Below are 23380 nucleotides of genomic sequence, written 5' to 3'. Positions count from 1 at the left end.
TGTAACGTTCAACACATGAAGCCAAAAGAGTTTTGATTTATTTACATGAAAATGTATTAGGCTTTTTAAATGTATAGACAATAGCTGTGTACTGACGTCAGAGGAAAATGTTAGACGACGACTTTCATTTTTAAGATGATATTAATGTAACAGAGGAAATAGCTGGCACTTATCTGATCTAAAAAATGTATTGTTACATTTATGCTAAAACACTTTAAGTGCCCCTGTCTTTTATTTTTTAATAACCCTCTGTCTGTTCCTCGGCTGTTTTCCCTCAGCCTTTCACCGTCGTCTGAGATAGTGTCTAGAATGTGTTTTGCAAACAAGATGGGTAAAACCCGTTATTTTAAATTCTAATACTGAAGTAAACTTAAGAAAGATGACACAAAGATGAATTCCTATATAACATGTACATTTTAATAAACTTCCTCGGGTTGATCCTTCTCTTCGTTTCTGTCATTTTCTGGTTTAGAGTCTTTGGAATCCAAATTTTTTTCCATAAAAAAACTGAATCATTTTGATTTCACACATCACTATTGAAATAAAACACGGCGATGTAAACACGGGTTGTATGTGTCTCTCTCTCGCTTCTCTGCCAGATGGAAAGCAAGACAGAGCTGGCAAGACCGGCATCATCCCCACTGGCTGCTGGTGAGCGAGCTCTCGATGAGAAGGAGAGCAGGGGAGAGTGAACAAGAGATGGAGGAATAAATGAGGAGAGCAACAGAAGGACTCATCAAGGAGTTCTTCAATTTTGGAGAGCATTCATTTGTAGCAGCTCCCCACTGTTAACCCAGTCAAAATTTCTTCCCTTTCCTCGTCCTATATTGCCTAAATCACAAACTTCCTCGATGGCTCCCATTCATCCCCATCTTTCTCTCTGACTCCGACACTTCCTCTACTCTCTTTAGCTCCAGCTCAACACACTGGTCCTTCATCCACTAATTGCCTCGTTCTTCAATCGCAATCCTTAACCCAAACTTGGAGGAAGTCTCCAATTACTGAAAACATAGATGCAAACAAACAGACTGGAGCACAAAGCCACATTAACGCAGCTGCTCTCTTCGATCCTTGATCTCTGTTGCCGCCTGGTTTTTTTTTTTTACTCATCATTATGGACATGCATAATACGTCCTAGACACATTGACACACTTTTTCTTTACTTACTTGTGTAGTGCGCTGGGTGGGAGCTTGTTTGTTTTTTCCATCTGGCCATAACAGGAGGTTTTGGCTTCGGGGATGTCGCCGAACTCCTCCAACATGGCTGCTGCCGCTGAGGTTATGATCCCTAGACCGTCACGAACTCGCGCCTCTAGTGGGTAGTCCCAGTCGTCGTAGGACACGGAAATCATTCCCGACGGAAACTCGCCGGGTGTTATTTCCGGGTTCCCAGTGGTGAGCGACGGCACAATCCATATGTATCCAAATCCAGTGAGGCCCAGAGAACGTGCCTCCTCGAGGATGTAGACCGCCTCATCCTTGGAACAGTAGAGCAGGATCACTGGAGACTGGACCTTCTTGAGCATGATCTGAGACCGACTGTCCTCCTCCACCGCGTCCAACGTGATCATATTCTGCAGGTCCCACCCCACAAAACTGAAGGGATAAAGAGGACAAGAAAGAAGAGTTAATGTAGGACTAATAAACTATTAACATTGCTCCGTTCCTGACAAGATCACATAATTATCTGCTACAATTAATATCCCAGTTAAGTGCGATGTGAATACTAATAAGTGCAAAGTGCTTATTGTCAGGGGAAACACATTAAGGTTAAATGGAATGAAAATGCTAAAGCTGCTCCCGTGTAATCATGCTCAGTAGGTTGCAGCTAAAATCAAACAGTCGTCGATTAATATGCGAGAGCCAATGAGTCAGTGAGTTAATTGATGTCAGAAAAGTTTCTTTTCTGACATCAGAAAAGTCATGTGCATGGACGCCAGTGAATGTCAGCTTCTGTGATACCTTTCAGCGAAAATAGGCTCATGAATATCATTTTGCATCTGGACAAGCATTTGACTGATGAGATTATTAACAGGGAGATACAGCTTGATGTTGAATTTGTAATGTTCAAAGCAAATGTGAGGGAAAACAGATTTTTTTAGATCAGCTCTGTAGCCAGTTAGCTCAAGAGGGCATCAAATGCTCATTAAAAAGATAAAACATTTTGTCAAGTAGTTTCTCTTTTTATCCGTTGGGAACGATTGCTCTTTTTCACAATGTCCACAGTGATCATTTTCACCAGCACTCAATGTATAAGGAAAAATAGCACGAGGAAACGGCAGTTGTGTTGGTAATTTAAAAAACACAATACACCATAAACTGGTTAAGCGTGCTGTGGTGTAAGAAGCCTTCATGGGGGAACTGCCAGAGTTAGGGACAAAGAAGGATCACATACACACTGGTGTCTTACATGGTGCAATTAGCACTGGGGGAAAGGTGGGAGCCGTCAACCATCATGTAAGAATCTCACAATGGACAGATAATGTAACATGAGAGTGATCGGGGACTTGCTGTCCTCATTTTGCTGTCCAAAGTGATTATGGTCTACAAGTCCCAGGTGGCAAAAGTCGTAGAGAGAGACAATGATGCACACAGAGACACTTTACTGAGAGAATCAGAGAAAAACACCAGTAGAGACAACAATTATGGGAGGACTGGTGTGTCTGAAATAAAGTTAAAGCTGTAATTTGTAATTAATTTTTTTGTCATGTCTTTTTTATGGCACAAATGACGCATTTTATATCATGACTGAGCAGGCAAGTCAGAAAAAGCACACAGTGTGAGTACATTCTTCTCGCCAATGACCAATTTCTTTGTAATATAATTCAGTGTGCAAATTAGCACATTAGCAGCATGTATGTAAGAGAAGCATACAAATGATGTGAGTAGATTAAAGACATACAGAATCTTTACTTTAAGTAACTCACACGCTACATTTCCTTAGCTATTCAACAATCTGTTGTAATTAATACTGAGTGTTTCACAGCACTTGTGTGTTTGACATGAAGAGTAACTGCTAATAGAAAAGACCTTCTTCAACTGGGCTTCTATATATCACAAGTGCAGGCACCGTCTCAACATGGCTGTACATGTATCATTCATTTTTGCCAAAAGTTATGGCTTGCTGTTCTCTTGTGTGGCTTTTATTGTCTGGTCTGCCTCGCTCTCTGCAGAGAGCTAAAGAGCTAAAGCATCAGTCAAAATGACCTAATGTTGCAGCAGGCAGCCAAACTGCGTATGTAGTAAAGTCACCTGTCATCCAAATTCATTTTAAGTATGCTGATGAAATCCTTTCAAGCTTTCTGTGTTTGAAGTGCCCACTGCACTGAGTGGAGGAGGAAACAAATACAGGGCCAACAACCCTGCATTCAGTAACTCTTCTGGAAAAGTAAACTTGCCCGTTCTCTGGGGAAATTTGTCGTGATAATGGAGAAGATTACAGACGGGCAGAAAAACTGGCACGGAGAAATGCCCTTAATATAACTCCTAATAAAACCTACCTACAGTTCCTGTTGTCTTCAATTTTTGTTTCTGCAAACTGTTGTTTTTGAAAGGTGATAGTCTGCCCACTATAAGTGTTCTCCAGAGTTCTCCAGAGTTATGGCTACATAACTTTAATGTGTTTACATTGTTTCCACATCAGTTCTATTCCTCAAATGTACCTTTTTGATCACAGCGATTCTCTGGCGATTGTGCAGACTGGTTTATATATGAAAGCAAATATCCACAGAAGTTGGTCCATTCTCCTGACAGATCCCATAGTCTAATCCGAGTGAGGTCACGTGAGAACACAGCAGGAAAAAGGTCTAGATGATCCACAGCGAGTGAATAGGTGATCGTACTGCTTCCAGCATGCATGCCCTGATCCTCGGGAGACTCTCTGCTGTTGACAGTGCATCTGACCCAGATTATCTCCTGCTGCGCTCATCATATGTGAATGCAAAATCCAAAACATAGAATGTCTGGACTCAGATCTCCAGGCATTACCCACAGTTCATTTCTTAAAGGAATACTTCGCCGATTTGAAACCTCAGTTTCCCCTGAGTTGAGAAATATTCTCATTCTTCTCTTTGTTACGTGTCCACCAGTGACACTTGGTCCTATTATAGCAAAGATGGCGGACACTGTTTACATCTTAAACGTGCAGAATTAGCGTTGCAGTTTCAAGCCTCGGACCAAGTGTCACTGGTGGGCACGTAACAAAGAGAAGAATGAAGATATTTCTCGACTCAGGGGAAACACTCAGAGTTTGGGATGCACACTTTTTCAAAAATACTAAGCCAAATGCTAATCACTAAAGTATTGCTTTAACGCAGCCAGCATGACAGTTGCTTTTACAGTTTTTTCCTGGTATTGTATCAGTAAATCTCTCTATAAATCCTAATCCTTAATCCTAATAAACTAAACTAAACATATTTGATGGTTCAAGAGGACCAAGCTTTTACAAAAAAAGAAGGTGGAACTGTGGAGAAGAGTGCCGAGTTGCAGGTAGTTGATCCTACCTGTTGTCCACGGTAGTTTTCAGGATGTTGATGAACTCTTGGTAGCCCGGGAACTTTGACGTGACGATGGAGAAGATGTGCCAGTCGTACTCCTCCATAATGTTCAGCATCAGCAGAGCCTCCTGCTGGATGGAGGCGCCAAACTGGAAGAATGTCGACTTTACATCCTGAGAAAAGAGCACAGGGAAGAGGAATGGAGGGAGGGTGAAAACGGAGGGATGAAGGATGAAGGGAGGGGAAGAAGAGACTTAGTTAGAGAGTTATTTGGGTTTTATTGACACATTTTTCCAACAGCAGCATCTCCATCTACAGCAAAGCAATGCAATTTGGCAATCGTAAGTAGGCAGACACACTCGCAGAGACATACATATCACAGATCCAGAGTAATAAGCTTCCTGTGGGATGAAATATATGGATGAGGGGCTCAGAACAATTCAATTAAGCCCAAATTGGATTGGTGCAGTACAGGCGGGCTGCAGAACTCTGTGGGCCTGGTTCTGGGGGAACTCAGAGTTAGTCATATCCACTCCATTAAACCTGACTGAGAATCATTTGCCACTTCATTCTGGCAAACTGCGACATTGGCTTGGACAGAGCAGACAAGTGCTATTACAGGTGGACAAATTAACTATTTCCATTTGTGTTGGATAATTTGTTTTAAACGACTCGTTATAGCATGGGCTATTGAATGAAGTGAGATGAGACAAAAACAGCAGGAAGAAAAACGCATTAAAAACCACAAAGCTTGACTTTGTGTATTGTATGATTCGCTGTACATGTGTCACCTTGAAATTACAGAGAGTTCACACATGGTATATTGTCTTGATATCACTTGTCCTCTACACTATAAATATGATGATACATGACTTGAAGGCTGGAGTGTGAATGTGTCCTCACTCTGTGTCTCTGCGTGCGTGCGTGTGTGTGTGTGTGTGTGTGTGTGTGTGAAGTTGTAACCTGACAGAAAACGAAAAAACAAGGGCTAAGAGACACAAAACCAAAGGTTGAAAGTGGAGATCAGAGACAAATGAAGATTCTGCCTCTGATGTTACATTAATGCAGAAAGCACACTACATTGAAATTTAATGAGTCAGTAAAGACAAGGAAATTGAGTATTTTTCCACTTAAATTACTAGGTTAAATAATTGTTCCGGTGTTTTTTGTTGGTTACATACAGCTACATATATCTCTGCAGGTCTATTACTATATAGGCAGATTTCCGGAACTACAATTCAAAGTATGTCAAACCACTGAGTGAAGAGGGTGTTGAGGGAGAATGAAAATAGAGAGTAGAAAGCAGGGACTGAGTGTCCAAGACGATGATATTTGAACTGTATCAGTGTGCTTTATGTAATTGCATTGCTGCACGTATGACCTAGCATTTCCTTTTCCATTAAGCTGATAGTCTCGGAATAATGCGGGGGTCTTCACTGTTTGCATTATTTGTGTGTGAATGAGTGTGCATCATTTTCCGTGTATAACATGAGTGCTCTTTAATGGTACTGTATCTGTATGTGAGGATGGCTGGTTAGAGATTCTGACTCAAGTGATCTTTAGAGGCTCACTTAGAGGCCGTGTGTGTGTGTGTGTGTGTGTGTGTGTGTGTGTTCTAATGGGTAACAAACTGCAGCAATGCTTGAGCATGGTGGGACAGTAGGCAGGCCATGCTATAAGACATGTCACTTCCTGTCCTCGTCACTGCAGCAGCTGAGAATCCCACATTTGCTCCAATATACAGAGGACTGTGACCAGCACGAGGCCAAAGAGAGCACACCACCACTGCTCTAAACTGTATACTGCTTAAGATAAATACGCTCCTTTACCTCATTGCCTTTGGGAGGCATTCAGACAAATGTGGTAAAGCAACATTATGGATGCCAAATGCCAGTAAATGTCACCACCAAACAACCAGACCAATCTAGTTCAAAAAATTAAAACAGGTGGTACTGTTGTGGCAGATCTGAGTAATTTTGAACTACTCATCCATAAAGACATGGGAAATCATTTCATCATCAAGTATCACCTCATTAGTGATGATTCATCGCTGATTCTCATGTACACCAGGACACACACACATTCCCCAATGAACCACAAGCAAACCACAGTAAAGCTAGTTACTGGATGTGCTTTTCCATGGATGCACAATTAATATGTCAAAAGTAAATGATCTCAAAAGAACGTAAAAGTCATATTTTGCTTGTATTTAGCGTGTAAGAGTGTGCATCCACCTCAAGTTCCAGGCTTTACAGGGGAGGACACCATATTCCTTCACAGACCAAAACAGAAAACTATCCCTTTACCAAAAATATTGGCTCTTTTCTCATCTCAAATGATAGTGGGTGTTTGTCTGTGCTCATTCCTTCAGGCCATTCCATGTCTCTTTATTTTCACTGCATCTCATCATATCAAACTGGACTGGGCTTAAGAGATTTGATTTAGGCCGGGCTGAATTCAGACAGTGAGCCGCATGAACACCGCAACGATTCTTAAAAAGAGAAAATGAGAAAATGGAAGTCAGACTTTAGTTTATTTTCTCAAAGCTGCGTAGTGTAGGTTGTTCTAACCTATAATTCCCTGACAAGAGACGCCTCTATTGCACACTTGACTACAACAGAGGTGCCATCTCTTAAGACGCTGACAACAAAGCACTGAATAAAACATCCTGCTCTACTACCCAGAATGAGAAGACAATCGCAAACTCCTTTCTTGTTCTCATCATCTGAATTCTTGATTCTCTTCTTGCAAAAATGTAGCAAAGGGAGTGTTTGTTGTTTTTAGTTCCAATGTTTTGGGAATGTCTTTGAGTCCTAAAAGATGGGAATGAGACATTACAAAGAATGGATATGGTAAATAAATTGTAAAATAAGAGCTGAAACGTAAAAAGAATGTACATGCATGCTTGCAACCGTAACAACTATCTGTAATTATCCCAAGAGTGGCAGACAAGTAAGGTTCCTTTAGAGACATTAAACAGAGACAGAGGGAATACGGACACGGGACAGAGAGAGAAGCAATGTGTCGTGATGTTTTAGTGAAGACGCAACTGACGGCGACGAAGCAGTGTGTGATTGTTTCTAATTGGGACGACTCACAATCCGTGACATCAGAAAACAGCCAATCATATCCTCTCATTTCACCCTTGTCAAGTGTGACATGTCTCTGCCTTTCACTCACACCTTGAGCTCGCGGCACCCACACACACATACAAACAAAGTCTCTCATTCACATCTCTTTCCCTCTAGCACTGTCTCTCATGTTCACAGTCTCCCAAATTTCGCACTCTGTTGCGTACAACGCACGCACGCACACACGCAGACACACACACACACGTGCGCACGCGTGCACAGGGGCAGGACAATGTGTCTAAGTTGAGATAGAGGGGAGTTATAAATAGCAATCCTCATATCCTCTGCTGCTGATAACATCATGTACTGTCTGGTCTGATGACACACACACACACACACACACACACACACACATAAATAATAAAACCTGCTTATATTTGTCATACAGTGCATCATATTCATCTACATATCACTTCTGTCTGCCAAAGATACTCTGTTATGTGCCGAGTGTGACGGCTCCACAGTGTCCACTGGAGGAGAAACAGTGAAATGACAAAAATTCCTTGGTGGCCAGTTACTAAATACAGCAGAAGCAGACAGGCATGAAAGTAGCAGCAGTCTGTGGAAACTAATCAAAATGTCAAGCGCACACAGCATTAACCATATAAACAAAACACAGATGCAACCAAAAATAAACAGACACAAAAAAAATAACGAATGACGAAACAAACCCTTTCGACAAAGGCCCCAAGTCTGCCGTGGCATGATCAAGAATGGGTGAGTGCTATTCCGGTTTGTGGCGGATAGAAAGGAAAAAAAAAATGTAATTTAACTTCATGAATATATTTTCTGCCAATTTTGATCACCAAGAAGATAAGTTTCCCCGTGTATAAAAAAAAAAAGGCAAGAATATATACTGCACATACTGTATCATGTGTCTAGCATTGAACTGTGGTTATTCTGTAAAGAATCAAATGGGGGTTTTGACAATCTATAGTAGAGGTTTAGCATTTTTAAATAGGTCTATATCTGTGGGCTTGTTTGGCACTCACACAATAGCAGAGTGACGAGTACCAAACAGATCTGGTGAGCGTAGGGAAATGTACACAAAACTCCAAATGTGCAACACGTGTCAGCTTTTCGTCTGGCACGAGCACGTTCTACCACCCTCGGTGTAATTAAAAGAGAGAATAAAGAATAACAAGCAGCCCAATTTACAGGCAGGTTGAAACTTTGCTGAAGTAAGTGCCGAATGTATACCAAATTAAAAAAAATGAGCCATACTTGTGTCTTTTCCGAGGTATGTTCTGTCCGTGTGCCAAATAAGCAAGACATCATTAAACTGACAACTCTCCGCAGCAGCAGGAGGAGGTGGTAACATCACATATATTAAGCAAAAGTGAAAACAGCCCACGGTTGGCACCGAGATCGAGAGATATTTCCAACAAGAGAAGATGCACAAGTAATATTTAGAAAGTTATTCTTAAATATGCTGAGCTCATGAGTTAGAGCGCTGATGAAAGTGAGTATGACTTAAATGTTCAACTGAATCTTAAATTTAAAAAGAATGAAGCTGTATTTGATTTATAGATTCAAGAACATGATTTGCTTTGATATTCATTTGTCAAGGTGTCTAGTGGCATAGATGTGTAATATTATAACATCTTAAGATCGTGAAGAGGATACAGTAACCGTAACTTTCCACTTGACCTGAAACCAAGATGCGTCTTACTATGAACATTGTGATGAATAAAGAATAACGAATGAGGATCACAGTGTGTTTGTGGGGGGGCTCTTTAAATTGCTTAATTCAATAATTGCAAAACTGCATTAATAGTCATTAAACCATCTTTGCAATCAGCTCGCTGCAGTGACATCAATCAAACAATCAAAACACATTAACGGCAACATCAACAGACAGATGTGCATGTGCACAGAGGCAGACGTCTTTCTGCTGCATTTATAAGAAGAAGACTTTCTCTCCATCTGAAGTAGTATATATATATATATGTATATATATAGTTAGTAGTTATAAACATAACTGTTATTCAACAAATATTTATTTTTTTATAATTTTGTGGATTATTTGTTTTTATTAGAATAGAATAGAATAGAAATACTTTATTTATCCCCAAGGGGAAATTGGTTCGACATAGCAGCAATACAAGAAAATATTATCATTATCATCATTAAACTGTTATATTTTATCAAATGCTGAAAAAACAGCCAAACAAAATAAATTGGCATCTTTCATTGCCACGGGCAAACCCACTGATTTCTAAAAGATGAGCATCAGCAACAGTCCTATCTCTTAGTCGACCTCTACTTAACATCACACTGAAGAAGACTTTATCTCACACCTGTGCTCAGTGGAAAAACAAACAGGATTTAAGGCACAATTCTATGATGACCAGGGGCCTGTTGCACGAAACTAAGATAAGGGATTAGGCCGGACTATGTCAATTATCACGGTTGAATTTAGCCTCAAGTCGGTTGCACAAAATCAGTGGCGCATAAGTTACCATGGCGATTTATCCTGTGCTTTTAGCCTGGTCCAGGTCAGAAATAAGCATGTTTTATTAACCTGCATTCAAATATTACGCAATTACTATTTTAATTCTGACAGTCTACGGATTTAATGACGACTGATGTTTGAATTTGATCAAAACGTTGTTTTGTTGTTAATATCATTGCAGTTGTTGAGATGATTAGAAACAGCTGAGGTTGTGAAGGTGTTCAGCGACGATGACAATGATATCAAATACTCGTTCATGTCATCTGTGTTTCTGTCACAACGATGATCAAAATGATGAAGCTCTGATACTTGGACGGCTTTCTGACGAGAGCATTTCCTCTCAAGTACCGGCATCTGGTGAGGGCATCCAAAATTAAACATCGCACAGCAAAGAGATGAAAACATTCAGGATACCTCTGTTTTGTTTCATGAAATGTTTCAGTTTATGGTATAAAACTGTATAGAACAGTATAAAAGCAGTTCTTTTGCTCAGATGAGCTCTGTAAGTGACTGTTTTGCCTTTTTTACGTATCAAGTGTTTGAACTCTTCATAATTTTCATTTCCATTATAAGCTGTTGCTCGCTTGGCGACACACGTCTTTCTGCATCAGTAAATCTGTGATCGAGCCCAGGCTCTACTGCAGCGAGCCCAGAATGTGCACTTACCGGGATAAGTTACACCTGGCTTGACCAAGCTGTGCCTTCTCATCCTGGCTTGACGCTTGTGCAACACACCAAGCCAGGATGAATTTAGAAGCATAAGTTAAGCACACTTTTTCTTCTACTTTCATGTAAAAGGCCCCAGATGCATTTCTTACATTACAAACACAATGTAATATGTACAAACGTACTCCCTGCTATATCTGTATGGAACTGACATGATCCAAATATGTAGATGGGTGACAGTGATGCAGTGATTCTAACACTGGTGGTTCTAACACTGGTGCCATACAACAAGAAGGTCCCCAGTCGAATCCCACTTCTATCTGAGCCTTTCTGCGTGGAGTTTGCAAGCTCTCCTCATGTCTCCTCGTCTGTGCTCTTCCCTCAAATACACAAACGTGTGAATATAAGTGTGAACGGTTGTTTGTCTCTGAATATTGGCCCTTTGACAGTAGGGCTGCAACTAACGATTCATAATTCCTGAATCTGTCGATTATTTTCTCAATAAATCGATTGGCACAGTATTTCCCAAACCTGGAAATGATGTTCTCAAATGTCTTGTTTTGTCCACAAAGCTAACCGGTTCAGTTTTAATGATTTCTTTGTTATATGGAGTAATGAAACCAGAAAATATTCACATTTAAGAAGCTGAATAATCAGAAAAACACTCAAACCGATGAATCGAATATCAAATTAGTTGATTCATTTAGTAATCGATTAATAATCGATTCATTGAGTAACTGTTTCAGCCCTATTTGATAGGCTGGCTAACTGCCTGTCTGTTGCCCACTGCCACTTACATTTAGCTCCAGCTCTCTCCATGACCCGCACAGGAGACAAAGAGAAAATAAAATAAATGGAAATGTTAAGATTTTGTCCTTTTTTCTTTAATTGGAAATGACCACAAAAAAACATCCTCACACAAACAACGTTACTTCAGCATTGTCTTTTACTTACGGCTCTATAAATTGTTCTGTCAGAGTGTAATCAAAGTGTGAGGCTTATTTGTTTTTAACTATGTTACAGACTCGAAAAACCTCTTATGGCAAATTTGTGAATATGAGTGTCTGTTTTTGAAGTGTCATTAAACATTAAAGTCATTAAACTGCTCGGTGTGAACAGAGAGGAGAGCATATATCCTTTGTTTGTGTTGGATAATGATAGGGTAACTGTCGACGACACACACACACACACACACACACAGTGACAAACACACACAAACAATGGTTATCAAAGAAGGCAGCACTTGACGTCATTGAAGAATATTTTTGGCATTAACGTAGTCCATTTCAGAGAACCCATAGAAAGGCAGGAGGAGACCTAAGTTTATGAGGAGCACTGTCTATGTTCATGTGAGTAAGTGTGTGTTTCCACTGTCAGGACTTTTTAACAAGCAGCCGAGCCCCCACGGGGAAACACTGACAAAATAACATCATCCCTCTCTCTCCCCCTCTCATTGTCTCCCTGCGTTTGCCCTCTTCTCCCACTCGCTCTCTTCTCTAATAAGTCCAGCATCTTTCTCTCAGTGTCTTCCTTTCTTTTCGTTAACTCTCTGTCCGGGGGCTCTGTCTTTTCCCGCCTCCCTCTATCCATCTTGCCCTCTCCCACCCACTCGCTATCTCTTCTAATAAGGCCAATATTCTGCTACATACCTCTGGGACCTAACCTTACACCTAAGAGGAACAGCTGTTATCAGTGCTGAGAGAATAACTAACAACTTATCTCGAAAGAAAATCATAATGATAACTAGCTAGTCAAACTGATATTCAAATTTGACACATTAGGTCCCCAACCTAAGGGTCAGGACCCCACAAGGGAGGAGACAATAAACCTGAGGGGTCAAGAGATTTCATCTTCACAAAGTCATGCCTCATTTCTCTTTGTCCCCTTTGTTTTAAGCATGAAGTCAGATCCAGCCTGTAGTTAAACGGTCACAACCAGTGACAAATTGCTTTTTCATTTGAAGGGGTCACCAAAAGGTGAAGTTGTGAGTTCTCTTTAAATGACATTATCTGATCGCTTCACTCTCCCTCCTCGGCCCTGCTCGTTATGCATCTTTGCATTATTATGGCTGCTCACACCACATGTCCACATGATGTACATTTCACACCAGTCACATGCACAGAACCTTGTCATCACACAGTCTTTATTATGAAAATGATCATCACTGTCAATACAGACATAACCATCATGATTATTCATAGGATCTCAGCTTTCCTGCCTATCAGGGTTCTCTAATTCTATATATATCTTTATCACTCATAATTATCATTATCATTATATCTTTCATTATTTTTGTAACTGTACATTATCTCTTCAGACTTCCTCAGTGATGATCTGTCGAACCTCTCATCGGTTTTAAGTGAACACCAAAGAGCGAGATCGACAAAATCCCACTGGATGAGGAAGTAATCATAATAGAAAATTTGAATTAGATGTTGCTGCACAGCCTGATCCTCAATACGGTGGTGTTTTATTGAATACATAAGCATTATTTCAACATGAAACCTCTCTGTCAGGATTACATGTTGGAACATGTACTGAATTAATCCTGTATGGAGGCACTTCATGTGCAAGGTTTTACGGAATTGACGATCTGTAGATAAGATCGTTCAGTGAAAGGTAACAGGATATAGAGAGATGAAATCGTGAACCTAATCCAAGCAACTGTTTGTTAGATAGCGCACAGGAAAAGAGGCGCACAAACACAGCGAGTCAAACATCAAGGCACAATTAACCCATATACGTAAACACACACACTCGGCTCCAAATGAAAGGGATTTTTAAATGTGTGTGTGTGTGTGTGCAAGAGGGCTGTGCACCATGCTGAGTTTATTCCAAAGACAAACAACATAATATTAACCTCCACTCAAACAGAATACAAGAACACCCACTGCCCAGGACAACAAAAAAAAACAAGGCAATCAAAGGCCTCAAAGGCCAGATTTACTCAAAACAAAACACCTGACCTGCCTTTATGGAGTCGTAAAGAAACGCCCAGAACACAGAGTGAGCCCGTGTGAGCGAGCATGAGTGGCAGTGGGACATGAGAAATTAGGTTGGGACAATCATTACGTTACTGAATAAACACCAGCCAAAACACAGACAGCCAGGCACACACACAACACACACACAACACTCACCATCATCCCTGTGTCCCTGCAACATTACAAAGGTATATGTATTACTAACTCTCATACATTATATGTCATGTCCAAGTTTTTTTTAACCTGATCCAAGTCTTTTCATGTTGAATATCTGCTAAAACCAAGTCTCGTGCACCCTGAGCCACACACAGTTGTTCCAAACACAGAGAGTTGTGGTTCAAAAAGCTGCAGATCTTAATTTATTGATGCAACACCAATGAGACAATTGACACCAAAGTTACCGTGACACCAAAGCTAATTTTGAACAATGCCGTCATTGACAGTGACAAGAACTGAAAAGCTAAGATATCTCACTTCAAGAATGGCAGAAACACTCAGTCTATACATGTTTGTTCAGTAGATTGGTTGTAATTTCTTATAAAAAACTATCTTTGACAAATACAAACAGGCAAGTTTAATTTAGGCCTGACACACATATTAATAAGTCACCAGCATGTAAGCTATTTAAAGCAAGGACCCTGCATATCAGGTAAAAGTTGAACCGCACAGTTGATGCTGATGAGTTTTGCCGTCTCGTCTGTCCCTGTCCCTGTCCCTGTCCCTCACATATCTGTCAAACGGGTCACTTGACAGAATTCAATCTTGACAGGCTTCAAACTTGAAGAGCACCAGTGTGTGCAGTGCAACTTTTACATTGTTTGAATAAGAAATGCAAGAGATATAGGCACACGTGGAACAGCTACTGCACTAGTACACGGCAGATGATAGTAAACTATGGCCTCAAACCAATGACATCATCCATCACAATGTCATTATTCACTGTGATCTTGATGTCGTGTTTTCAGGGACATGATCAGAGTTATATGGTTTAAGTTTCGACATCATACAGGAGATTAGTCTTTACCTTACAAGTAGAACAAAAAGAGAAAAAGGAAACGAAAGAAAAATGACTGCTAACACTATGACTGCAGTTCAGTGAAAATAAGGTCAAATCCAGTGCAGATAGTTCAGATTGTCGGAAATGATGTCAAGCATTTGTTCCAAATCAAAAGTTTACGTGACTTTTTCACCTGTAGTTAGAAGCTGACTTTAATTATGTTTCTGATAACTGTAATTCCCTTGATGGAAGAGGTTACTCATTATTGTCCTGGATATGTGTGTTTACTGTCACTTTAGGTCACACAAACAGGATTTAATGTAATCCGAATCCACTCCGGCATGTCATTGACATAACTGCACAGTCAGACTCAAAAAAAGACGTTTCTTCACAGTATCCTGCGCACATTTAAATTTAGCTTGAGCTGTCGAGAAGTTAAATACAAGTTTTTCACAGATATGCATGAAGACTTTGACCCGGTGCGCCAGCAATCAAATCATTGTTAGTATATGATTAGTAGCCACTGGTGCAATTCTCCAAATGTGAACATGCATGAATAATTATTTCAGAAACAATCCAACAGCATCTTGCATTAATCATATCCTTTATGTAACTACAAACACTTCTTTTTGGAAAATCTACTTCTTTTTTATTCTTTTTGGAAGGGGATTAAGAGGATAAATTCTTTTCAGTTGTTTATCTATTCAGTATGAACCGTCGCGCCTCGACTTCCTGCAATAACTAATAATAACTGGAGGTGCAAAACACATTTACCTCACCCTGAACCCAGCAATTATTGCCATGGTATTTCTCTAAACACAAACCTTTAAGCACTACAGTTCATATGAATTTAAAATAATTTAAATTCGGTAAAAAGTTATAAACGTTGGATTTTTTTTTTGTCAACTACAGTAAACAATTTTTCCAGTTTAGCGTCCGACTGACGCCATACGATAACACATACAGTACAAAAGACACTGCAAATCCCCTCATATTACCCACTGCTCTAACTCTGACATACAAGTACGAGAGGGCAAATCAATACTGCATAATGGGCTGATAGTTTCCCCCATAGAGATGCATCAGTCAGCAGTTACGGTCTTCACTAACTACACTGGCAGTATCAGTGATTCATCACCACTGCCACCGACGGACAGACATTGACAACAAGAGACCCACTTTGAAGAGGATGAAACAAAGTAGGGCAGGCGCGAGGGATGGATGGACTGAGTGGTGGGAAGATAGATGAGGAGAAGGCGGGCAAGTGCAAGCAAAAAAGAAGAAGGATAAAGAAGATAAAGAGGTGGAGACGGGGGACTGAAAAGACTGCTGGAAAAACAAATGATATACAGATATATTAAAGAAGCTCTTTTGCTTCCATTCAAGGCAAAAAAATAAAAAGAGAAAACAAGATATGTGGACATATTAGAGAAGCTCACTTCATAGGAGAATCATTTTCATCAATCTGCTGTCTTTGTGTTATGTACTTGAATGAGTACGTGTTAAGCATAACTTTGTATAAAGTCAGGATGCAGCGAAAATACCAACTCATCTGGTTCTGACAAAAATAAATGACTTTCAGTGGCGTTTAATGGAGTTGCATGTTAAGGACTTCTTTGATGAACAGCGGTTTCCATCTATGGTGTGTTTTGAGCACAGGTGTGGACACATTCTGTTGGCCTAAATACAAACGGGGCAACAAAAAGACTTGTAGCTGTTTCTTCATGTCTCCGTCAACTGTTAAATGCGTCACTATTTGTCTGGAATGTAGTTTTTTCAGAGCGGTCGGAACCTTTTGCAGAGACAGAGACAGGCGGGTAGTTTATGCGTGTGGGTTAGTTTGTCTAAGAAGCCATCTGAGACAAACTCGACATCTAAATAGCTGCGAAATACAAAAATGTATCTAAAATTCCGAGCGGAGTCAGTTGATACAAGTGACGTCCACTTATCCTCAGCTCATAAGAAGAACAAGGAGAAACAGCATGCCTCTACAAAGCACAATTCATGTATGAATTTAAAGCATGTGATACAATCATGCAATGTGTTGTATTTATTTTTTTTCTTATTGTGTTGGCTTTTATACCATCACATTTTAAGACATGCTTTACTAGTAAAAAATATTTATTTTTTTTAGAGAAAAAACTGAATTTTTAGATCCAGATATTTTGTTAAATAATAATAATTTAAATCCTAACAAAAAAAGGACATGTAGTATATTTTAACTGCTGTAAAGCTACACTGTCCAGCAACAATCTGCTCACATTCACCTTCATAAATTCATCATTAATAATATATAACAATAAGGAACCAGGAAAGAGGAGAGAAAAAGACATCAGTTGTTTCATGTGCTTATGCACATGCAGAATTGTTTCCCTTTACATTAACAAAGTGAATTATTCTGTAAGTGCTGAGCTTCAAACCCGGTCATCATAACTAAGCTTTTCCCCCCATTTCTTTTTTGATTGGCTGCCAGCGAGGCCTGCAGAGCAATTGGCTGCATTTCATTGGCCACAGAAGTGCTGGGAGGAATCCATCGGACGATGTCTGTTAACTACATGCACAGATGCACAAATTTACGCACACACACACACACACGCATGCACACGCACACGCACACGCACACGCACACGCACACACACACACACACACACGGGCTGGAGGGGAACTCCCTAATGCCTAATGTACCTTTTGGTATCACAGATGGGTCACTTAACATTTCGGGCACAAGAGTGATATGAGAGAGAGAGAGAGAGAGAGAGAGAGAGAGGGAGAGAGAGGGAGAGAGAGAGAGAGAGATGAACAAAACGTGGAGTGGAAAAGATTCGAGAAGAGGGGACAACAAGAGAAATGTTGAAATACCATAAGAAAGGAAAAATGAAATGTAGTATTTCAACTCATAAAAAGTGGTTTGAGGAGATGACACCAACATTACTTCATTCATTCATTCATTCATTGTCTACTGCTTTATCATCCACAGGAGCGTTTTAGGGCCACTGGAGCCAATCCCAGCTGACATAGGGTAAAAGGTTGGGTACATCCTGGACACGTGGTCAGTCCACCACAGGGTGAAAATACAGAGAAAAACAACCATTGATTCTCACATTTACACCAACAGTCAATTTAAAGAGTCAAGTAAACCCCGGGGAGAACATGTAAACTCCCCGAACTGGGACGCACACTGGCAATCTTCCTGCTGTGAGGCTTGCCACCAACATGTCACAGAAAAAAAAGCAAAGGAAGGTGAACTCAGGAGATCTGAGAAGCTTCTGTCATATTTTGTGTCTTTGAGCGTGACGTGTACAAATGGGTAAACTAAAACTAAATATATTATTGTTATTTATTTGGCAAATAACAAACTGAATTCACCTTTTTATACCCACATTTGAGCTCACTGGGCTTCTTCTCTCAGAGGTCAGGAATTAATCAAGCATAACATTCAGTCACTCAAACTAAAATGTATGTTATAGCACATTAGTAAATAACTATGACTATATAACTCTGTTTTTTTGTAAAACAATACATATAATATAATAATAATTACATTTTAGCATTACAAATATCATTTTGGTTAAAGGGCGTCTGCATATTGGTGTATTAACCATTACAGAAACATAAAAAAAAAAATGATTTTGATAATTACCAATGCTGTTAATAATAATAATAATAATAATAATAATAAATTTGTTCAGCACTGTGTATAGAGTGTGGATAAAAATCAACACAAATCTAAAGTGTCAGATTCATTCATAATGTATGAGTTGCAGTGGTTCTGTACACAGAGCAGAGGAAACACCTGGTCCTTTGGTGAACTTGAACTAAAAACACACGTTTGATGCTCAGTTAGCTGAGTGTCTGAGGACGATGGGGAGATTTTGGTTCAGTTTGTCAGTCTCTTGACATTTCTCCATTGAAAAGCATGCATTTGTCAGCTATTTCCTTGCAACTCAGAGCACGTATAACTACACATTTGTCCATTAGAGCTACTCAAATGGCTTGTCAGTGTGGGCATGCATGTCGCCTGTTGATCTGCAGAAGAGACATGGATGAATGCAGAATAAAAGAAGCAACGATTGACTTAATTGTATAGCAAACAGTCACGTCCTGAGCGGTGACAGAAAAACAAAAATGAGTCATCTTTGACGCTGGTTAGAGGCTGACAAACATCTTAGAGGATCAGGGTCGTCCTCGTGCAGCCTTTCTGTGCGAGCAGTAATAATATTTGACTTGAGTCGTGAGTGAGGAGGAGCATCTGTGCGTTAGTGCTCACACAACACAGGCAAAAGGACTCAACTGGGTCACAAACAAATTTGTACAGCAAGACTGGCTGCTCTTGTTGAGCAACACTTCAGCTCTTTACGTCACTTAATAATTGCGTCAAACGCGAACAAACACACACATGCACCAGTGATAGATGTGCAATTTTAGTCCTGAAAAACCCTCTTTCCAATTCCTCCTAATTCACTTGTCTCTCCTTTTATCTTTCATTTTCTTCAGCCTCATTCCTCTACTTTGTTCCTTTATTCCTTTCTCCCACTCATTGCACCCACCCCCTCTCTGTCTGTGCATTTTGTTGATATGATCAGCGTGATGATTGGCTGCGCCAGATAATACTGAAGATAAGACTGTGATGTGTTTAGGAAGCTTTTCTCTTCTCATTACTCCCCCGTTGACTGCAGCGATATTATTGTAGACACGAATACACATGATGTACACATGTACACTCACAAAGAAGAAAAAGGAAGGAGGGAACGAAAGGAAGATGGGATATGGTTGGGGAAAACAGTCACCCTCATTTGCAAATCAAAGATATAATGAGTCACATATTTATAGCCAACTCAGCCAAAGGGTAAATACTTTCTCTCTCCTTCCGTCTCTCCTCTTACTTTAACTTTTCCTGAGGGTTTTTTTTTTTTATGCCTGCATCATGTGGCTTATTTGGAACATGTACCTGCAATGAACTTGTTGGCTCTGTGTTGGGTTGCAAAGAGTAATCTACCTGTCCGGTCTATTCTTGAATGTGTATCTTTGTGAGGACCAAAAACGGTATATAAGCAATAGGGAGCGAGGACATTTTGTCTGGTTCACAGAACTTTAAAGGGCTTTCCGGGGTATTAATAACTGTTTTTTTTTTGGGGGGGGGGGGGGGGTTTGGGTTAGAATTAGGTTTAGGTTAAAGTGTCTAATGGTCCCGGCTCGCCTTGCCTCGCCTCGGCACAGCACAGCACATTTCCCTGGTAGTTGTTTTACTTGATCTACAGTTCGGCATTGTTTGGTTTCTGTGTCGGACGTCTCTTCCTGGGACGGCCCTCTGACCAATCAGTGGCAGTAGTACCTACTCTGCACAATGCTGCACAATGTATGACAAACAGAGGAAAAAGACAGATAAAAAGGGAAAAAACAAACAAAAACTGACAGCTTGAAATGCTAAGACTTTCTGCACACAGACCACAGTGTGCACGTCTATTCTCCCTCCCAGATGTCTGGAGGCTCGACACTACACATGCAACCATGTCTCTGCATGCAATAAGTCTCACAGGCTATGAAGCACTATGTACCACAACACAGTGAACACTCACGGTGCCATTAACAGCCGATAATCTCTAAATCGCTTGTTGTTTTGGTCCAGGGTGTGTGCTGGAAATCACGGGCTGTATTAGATGGCCTTCGCTGCTTGTTGTTGAGGAAACATCCCACCTGCTGCCGCAGCATGCAGCTGCGAGGTTTGTTGTTGTCCTGTCTGATAAGATACATCATGGTGGGAATAAAATCCACCACGTTTGTGGACACGACCAACCCCGGTGCTGACAGCAGCGTGTACATCAACTGTGACCCCTCCATTCCCTCTGGAAAACATGTAGAGCATCTCCTCCATTTTCCAAGTCGCGGGTCTCTTTCACATCGCACAGCGATTTGAGTGCACTGTCCTTCATCCACTTTAAACATTAAGCCGTCTTCTCTTAGTAGAAAACGCCGTCTATTCTGCTTAGACAACACAGTGAAGTCGTATTTCAAACCCTCGCCACAAATGTTGCCTCTGATGCAAATGAAACATGGAGCCTTGTACATAAAAAAGGCATTAAAGGCTTTTATACAGCAGCGAGAGCGACAGACTCGCCGTTCTGAAGTTACAACAGGGTAGTGAAGTGGCAAACCCAATATCAGTAATCAGTGGAGTGTTAAAACCTGGTTACACAACCACTAACTGATTCCTGACTGTGTTCATGCATGTCCCCCCCCCCCCCATCTCTTCTGCCATATATACTTTGCCTCTTTCCCTCTGATTCTGCAGATAAATCGTTATCCTATTACAGCTTCCTTGCTTCTGTGGAGCGGTTTCAGTCGTAGACACAATGAAAACTGGCAGTACACATTACTTAGCACCCAACTCCTCATGACCATCCCAGTTCTCCCTCCCTCCCTCCCTACCCGACCGTCCCCTCTTGCTTTGAACAGTCAATTCACCAATGAATACATTTTCCCACCCATTATACAAGTCTTGCGTCTCCTTGCTCCATGTTTTCCTCCCATTGATAGTTTTCCCAGGCACTTTCTCTTCCTCTTTGTTCTGCAGCATGCACCTGTCTGTCTATGACACATGAATGCTAACTGTTTATCCGTCTGCTCACCAGCTATTTGCTGATGTCGACCACAGTGGACTGCTTTTGTGTTGCTGCCAAAACTAATGGTTGAGGATAAGCTTGAACAATAATTGTCTACGCGTCTGTTTTCTTCATAGACGTTAAGAGCAAACGGTGTTATTTTTAGAAAGAAAAAAAAAAAAAAGCCCAGAAGCTAAATCACGCTTCAGGCAAGAGGATAAAAACATGGCCAATAGGCAGCAGAAATTTCAATTAACGAGAAAAACTGCATGTAGAAGACGCCGTTAACTGCTGCTATAGACACCCGCTTTATGATTTTAATGAGTCCTACAATCTAAATGACCGCACAGGTTGTTTTTCATTACCTGTGAATATGCCCTATGACAGCATATCTATGCCAGGCACACTGCGGATTCATCACCTTGGAAGTGATAATAAACGCGTTGTGAAAAGGTCAGGGATGAAAGAAACAACAATGATTATTGGTTTCACACAGGAAACATACAGCAGTTCCTGCGTCGGTATCCTATATTTTGTCAGGCCCGTTCAGCCCCGGCCTTCTCGTAATGTATAATTTGTTGCTCTTTTTACCACATCACCTGTCTCCCTTCTTTGCTTAGGTCATAATTAATACAACCACTAGAAGATGCCAAACATTAAAAAGCCATTATGGTCCATCATAAGCTGCTCGCACGGACAAGAATGACAGTGTCAAAAGTGTAAAAAGGTGGCACAGCAGCATGTGTGCAGTCTATTTAATTAAGACGGTGGTGACTGGAGACGATTCCACACTTTTCTTTTGAAGTCAGTGACGCGGTCAGAGACACGGCCGTACACTCACGCTTTCATTAATTTAACGGGTTTACGACGTCTCAGCCACGTCAAAACTGAAACGCGCAAACTGCAGTTTGTTAACGGCCCTTTGCAATTTAACTCATTTGTGTCTTTGTATAGTTAGTATGTTTAGTGCTGGTTGCAAAGACCTTCAAAAATTCAACGTATACTTTATTTCAGTGATGAAAAGATGAGATAAAATAGCAGAAAGGTTCGTCAAGATATTTATGCGTCGATGCTTTTGGAGTGTTTAGCCTTAGTTTTGTTGGCAGAAATAAACATAGGAGATATCTCAAATCAGAAAGAAGATAATTGAGCTGAAGATTCATCGATATTACTCCTCTTTGTTGGATCTACAGCGTATCCCCCCCCCCCCCCCCCCCCCCCCCCCCAACACTACACTATCCCTCTGTCAGGTGCTAGGTAGCTTGGCAGAGAACCAGAGTCATCCCTGCTGATGAGAAGGGCTCTGAATAAAGCAGAGCTTTTATTTGACCTGCATGGGGGACCTGATGGCAGACTGGAATGCTCCCGGGGAGAAAGCAAGAGCTGATCTCTTTATCTAACCGTTCTGTATCCTATTAGAGTATCACCATCACACCCTCCATTTAAAGGATGAGAACAGCTTTTACTAAGCTGCACACTCCCTCCTGTCCTCTCCTCACCTTGCTAACTGCCACTTTTCTCCTTTTCCATCTCTTTCCTCCCATCTCATCATTACTAGACACTTCAACTTTTCTCTCTCTTTCTCTCACAGTTCCTTCATACGAACAGGCCATTCTCTGGAAACAACACTGATTCCAAAACAACTATGTGAGCACTGCAAAAAGTGTTCAAAATTGACGGTAACTGGTTTAAGAAACTCGGGGAGTGACTGCAAAGAAAACTTAGTTGAAAGACAGAGCTCAATGACCACAATCACGTAGTTACATAGACACTCGAGTTAGGCATGAGCAGCAGTCTTTAGAGTCCAACGTCACGCAACCTTCGCCTCTGGGAGACAACTCAAATAAAAGAAGGCCCTTGTCAGGTACAGGTTAACCAACGGTGTCACCGTTTGGTTAAGGGAAGTCTAATTTAGCTGAATAGAGATTTGCTGAGGCTGCACTGGGTTGAATTTCTAAAGCCTCACACAGATGCCAACAACAAACCGGTATATCCAAAACATGATGTCCAGAAGAGCCTGCCAAGAACTGATGAAGGACAAACCAATAACTA

General features: G+C 40.8%; 1 protein-coding gene across 2 annotated transcripts in view; it reads right to left on the bottom strand.

Moving 5' to 3' along the window:
- Positions 1-23380, bottom strand: part of grin2aa (glutamate receptor, ionotropic, N-methyl D-aspartate 2A, a) — a 121558-nt gene that overhangs the window by 38260 nt on the left and 59918 nt on the right. For both annotated transcript variants that reach the window (XM_058653091.1, XM_058653090.1), the window contains 2 exons: positions 4503-4669; positions 1168-1596 (listed from right to left, as the gene is read on the bottom strand). In XM_058653091.1, coding sequence (XP_058509074.1) covers positions 1168-1596; positions 4503-4669 — 596 coding nt within the window. The remainder of the gene's footprint in view (positions 1-1167; positions 1597-4502; positions 4670-23380) is intronic.

The sequence above is a fragment of the Solea solea genome, chromosome 16 (assembly GCF_958295425.1).
Source record: "Solea solea chromosome 16, fSolSol10.1, whole genome shotgun sequence".
Lineage (NCBI taxonomy): Eukaryota > Metazoa > Chordata > Actinopteri > Pleuronectiformes > Soleidae > Solea > Solea solea.
Note: the sequence above shows the minus strand (reverse complement) of the source record. Positions and strands in the feature narration are given on the sequence as shown.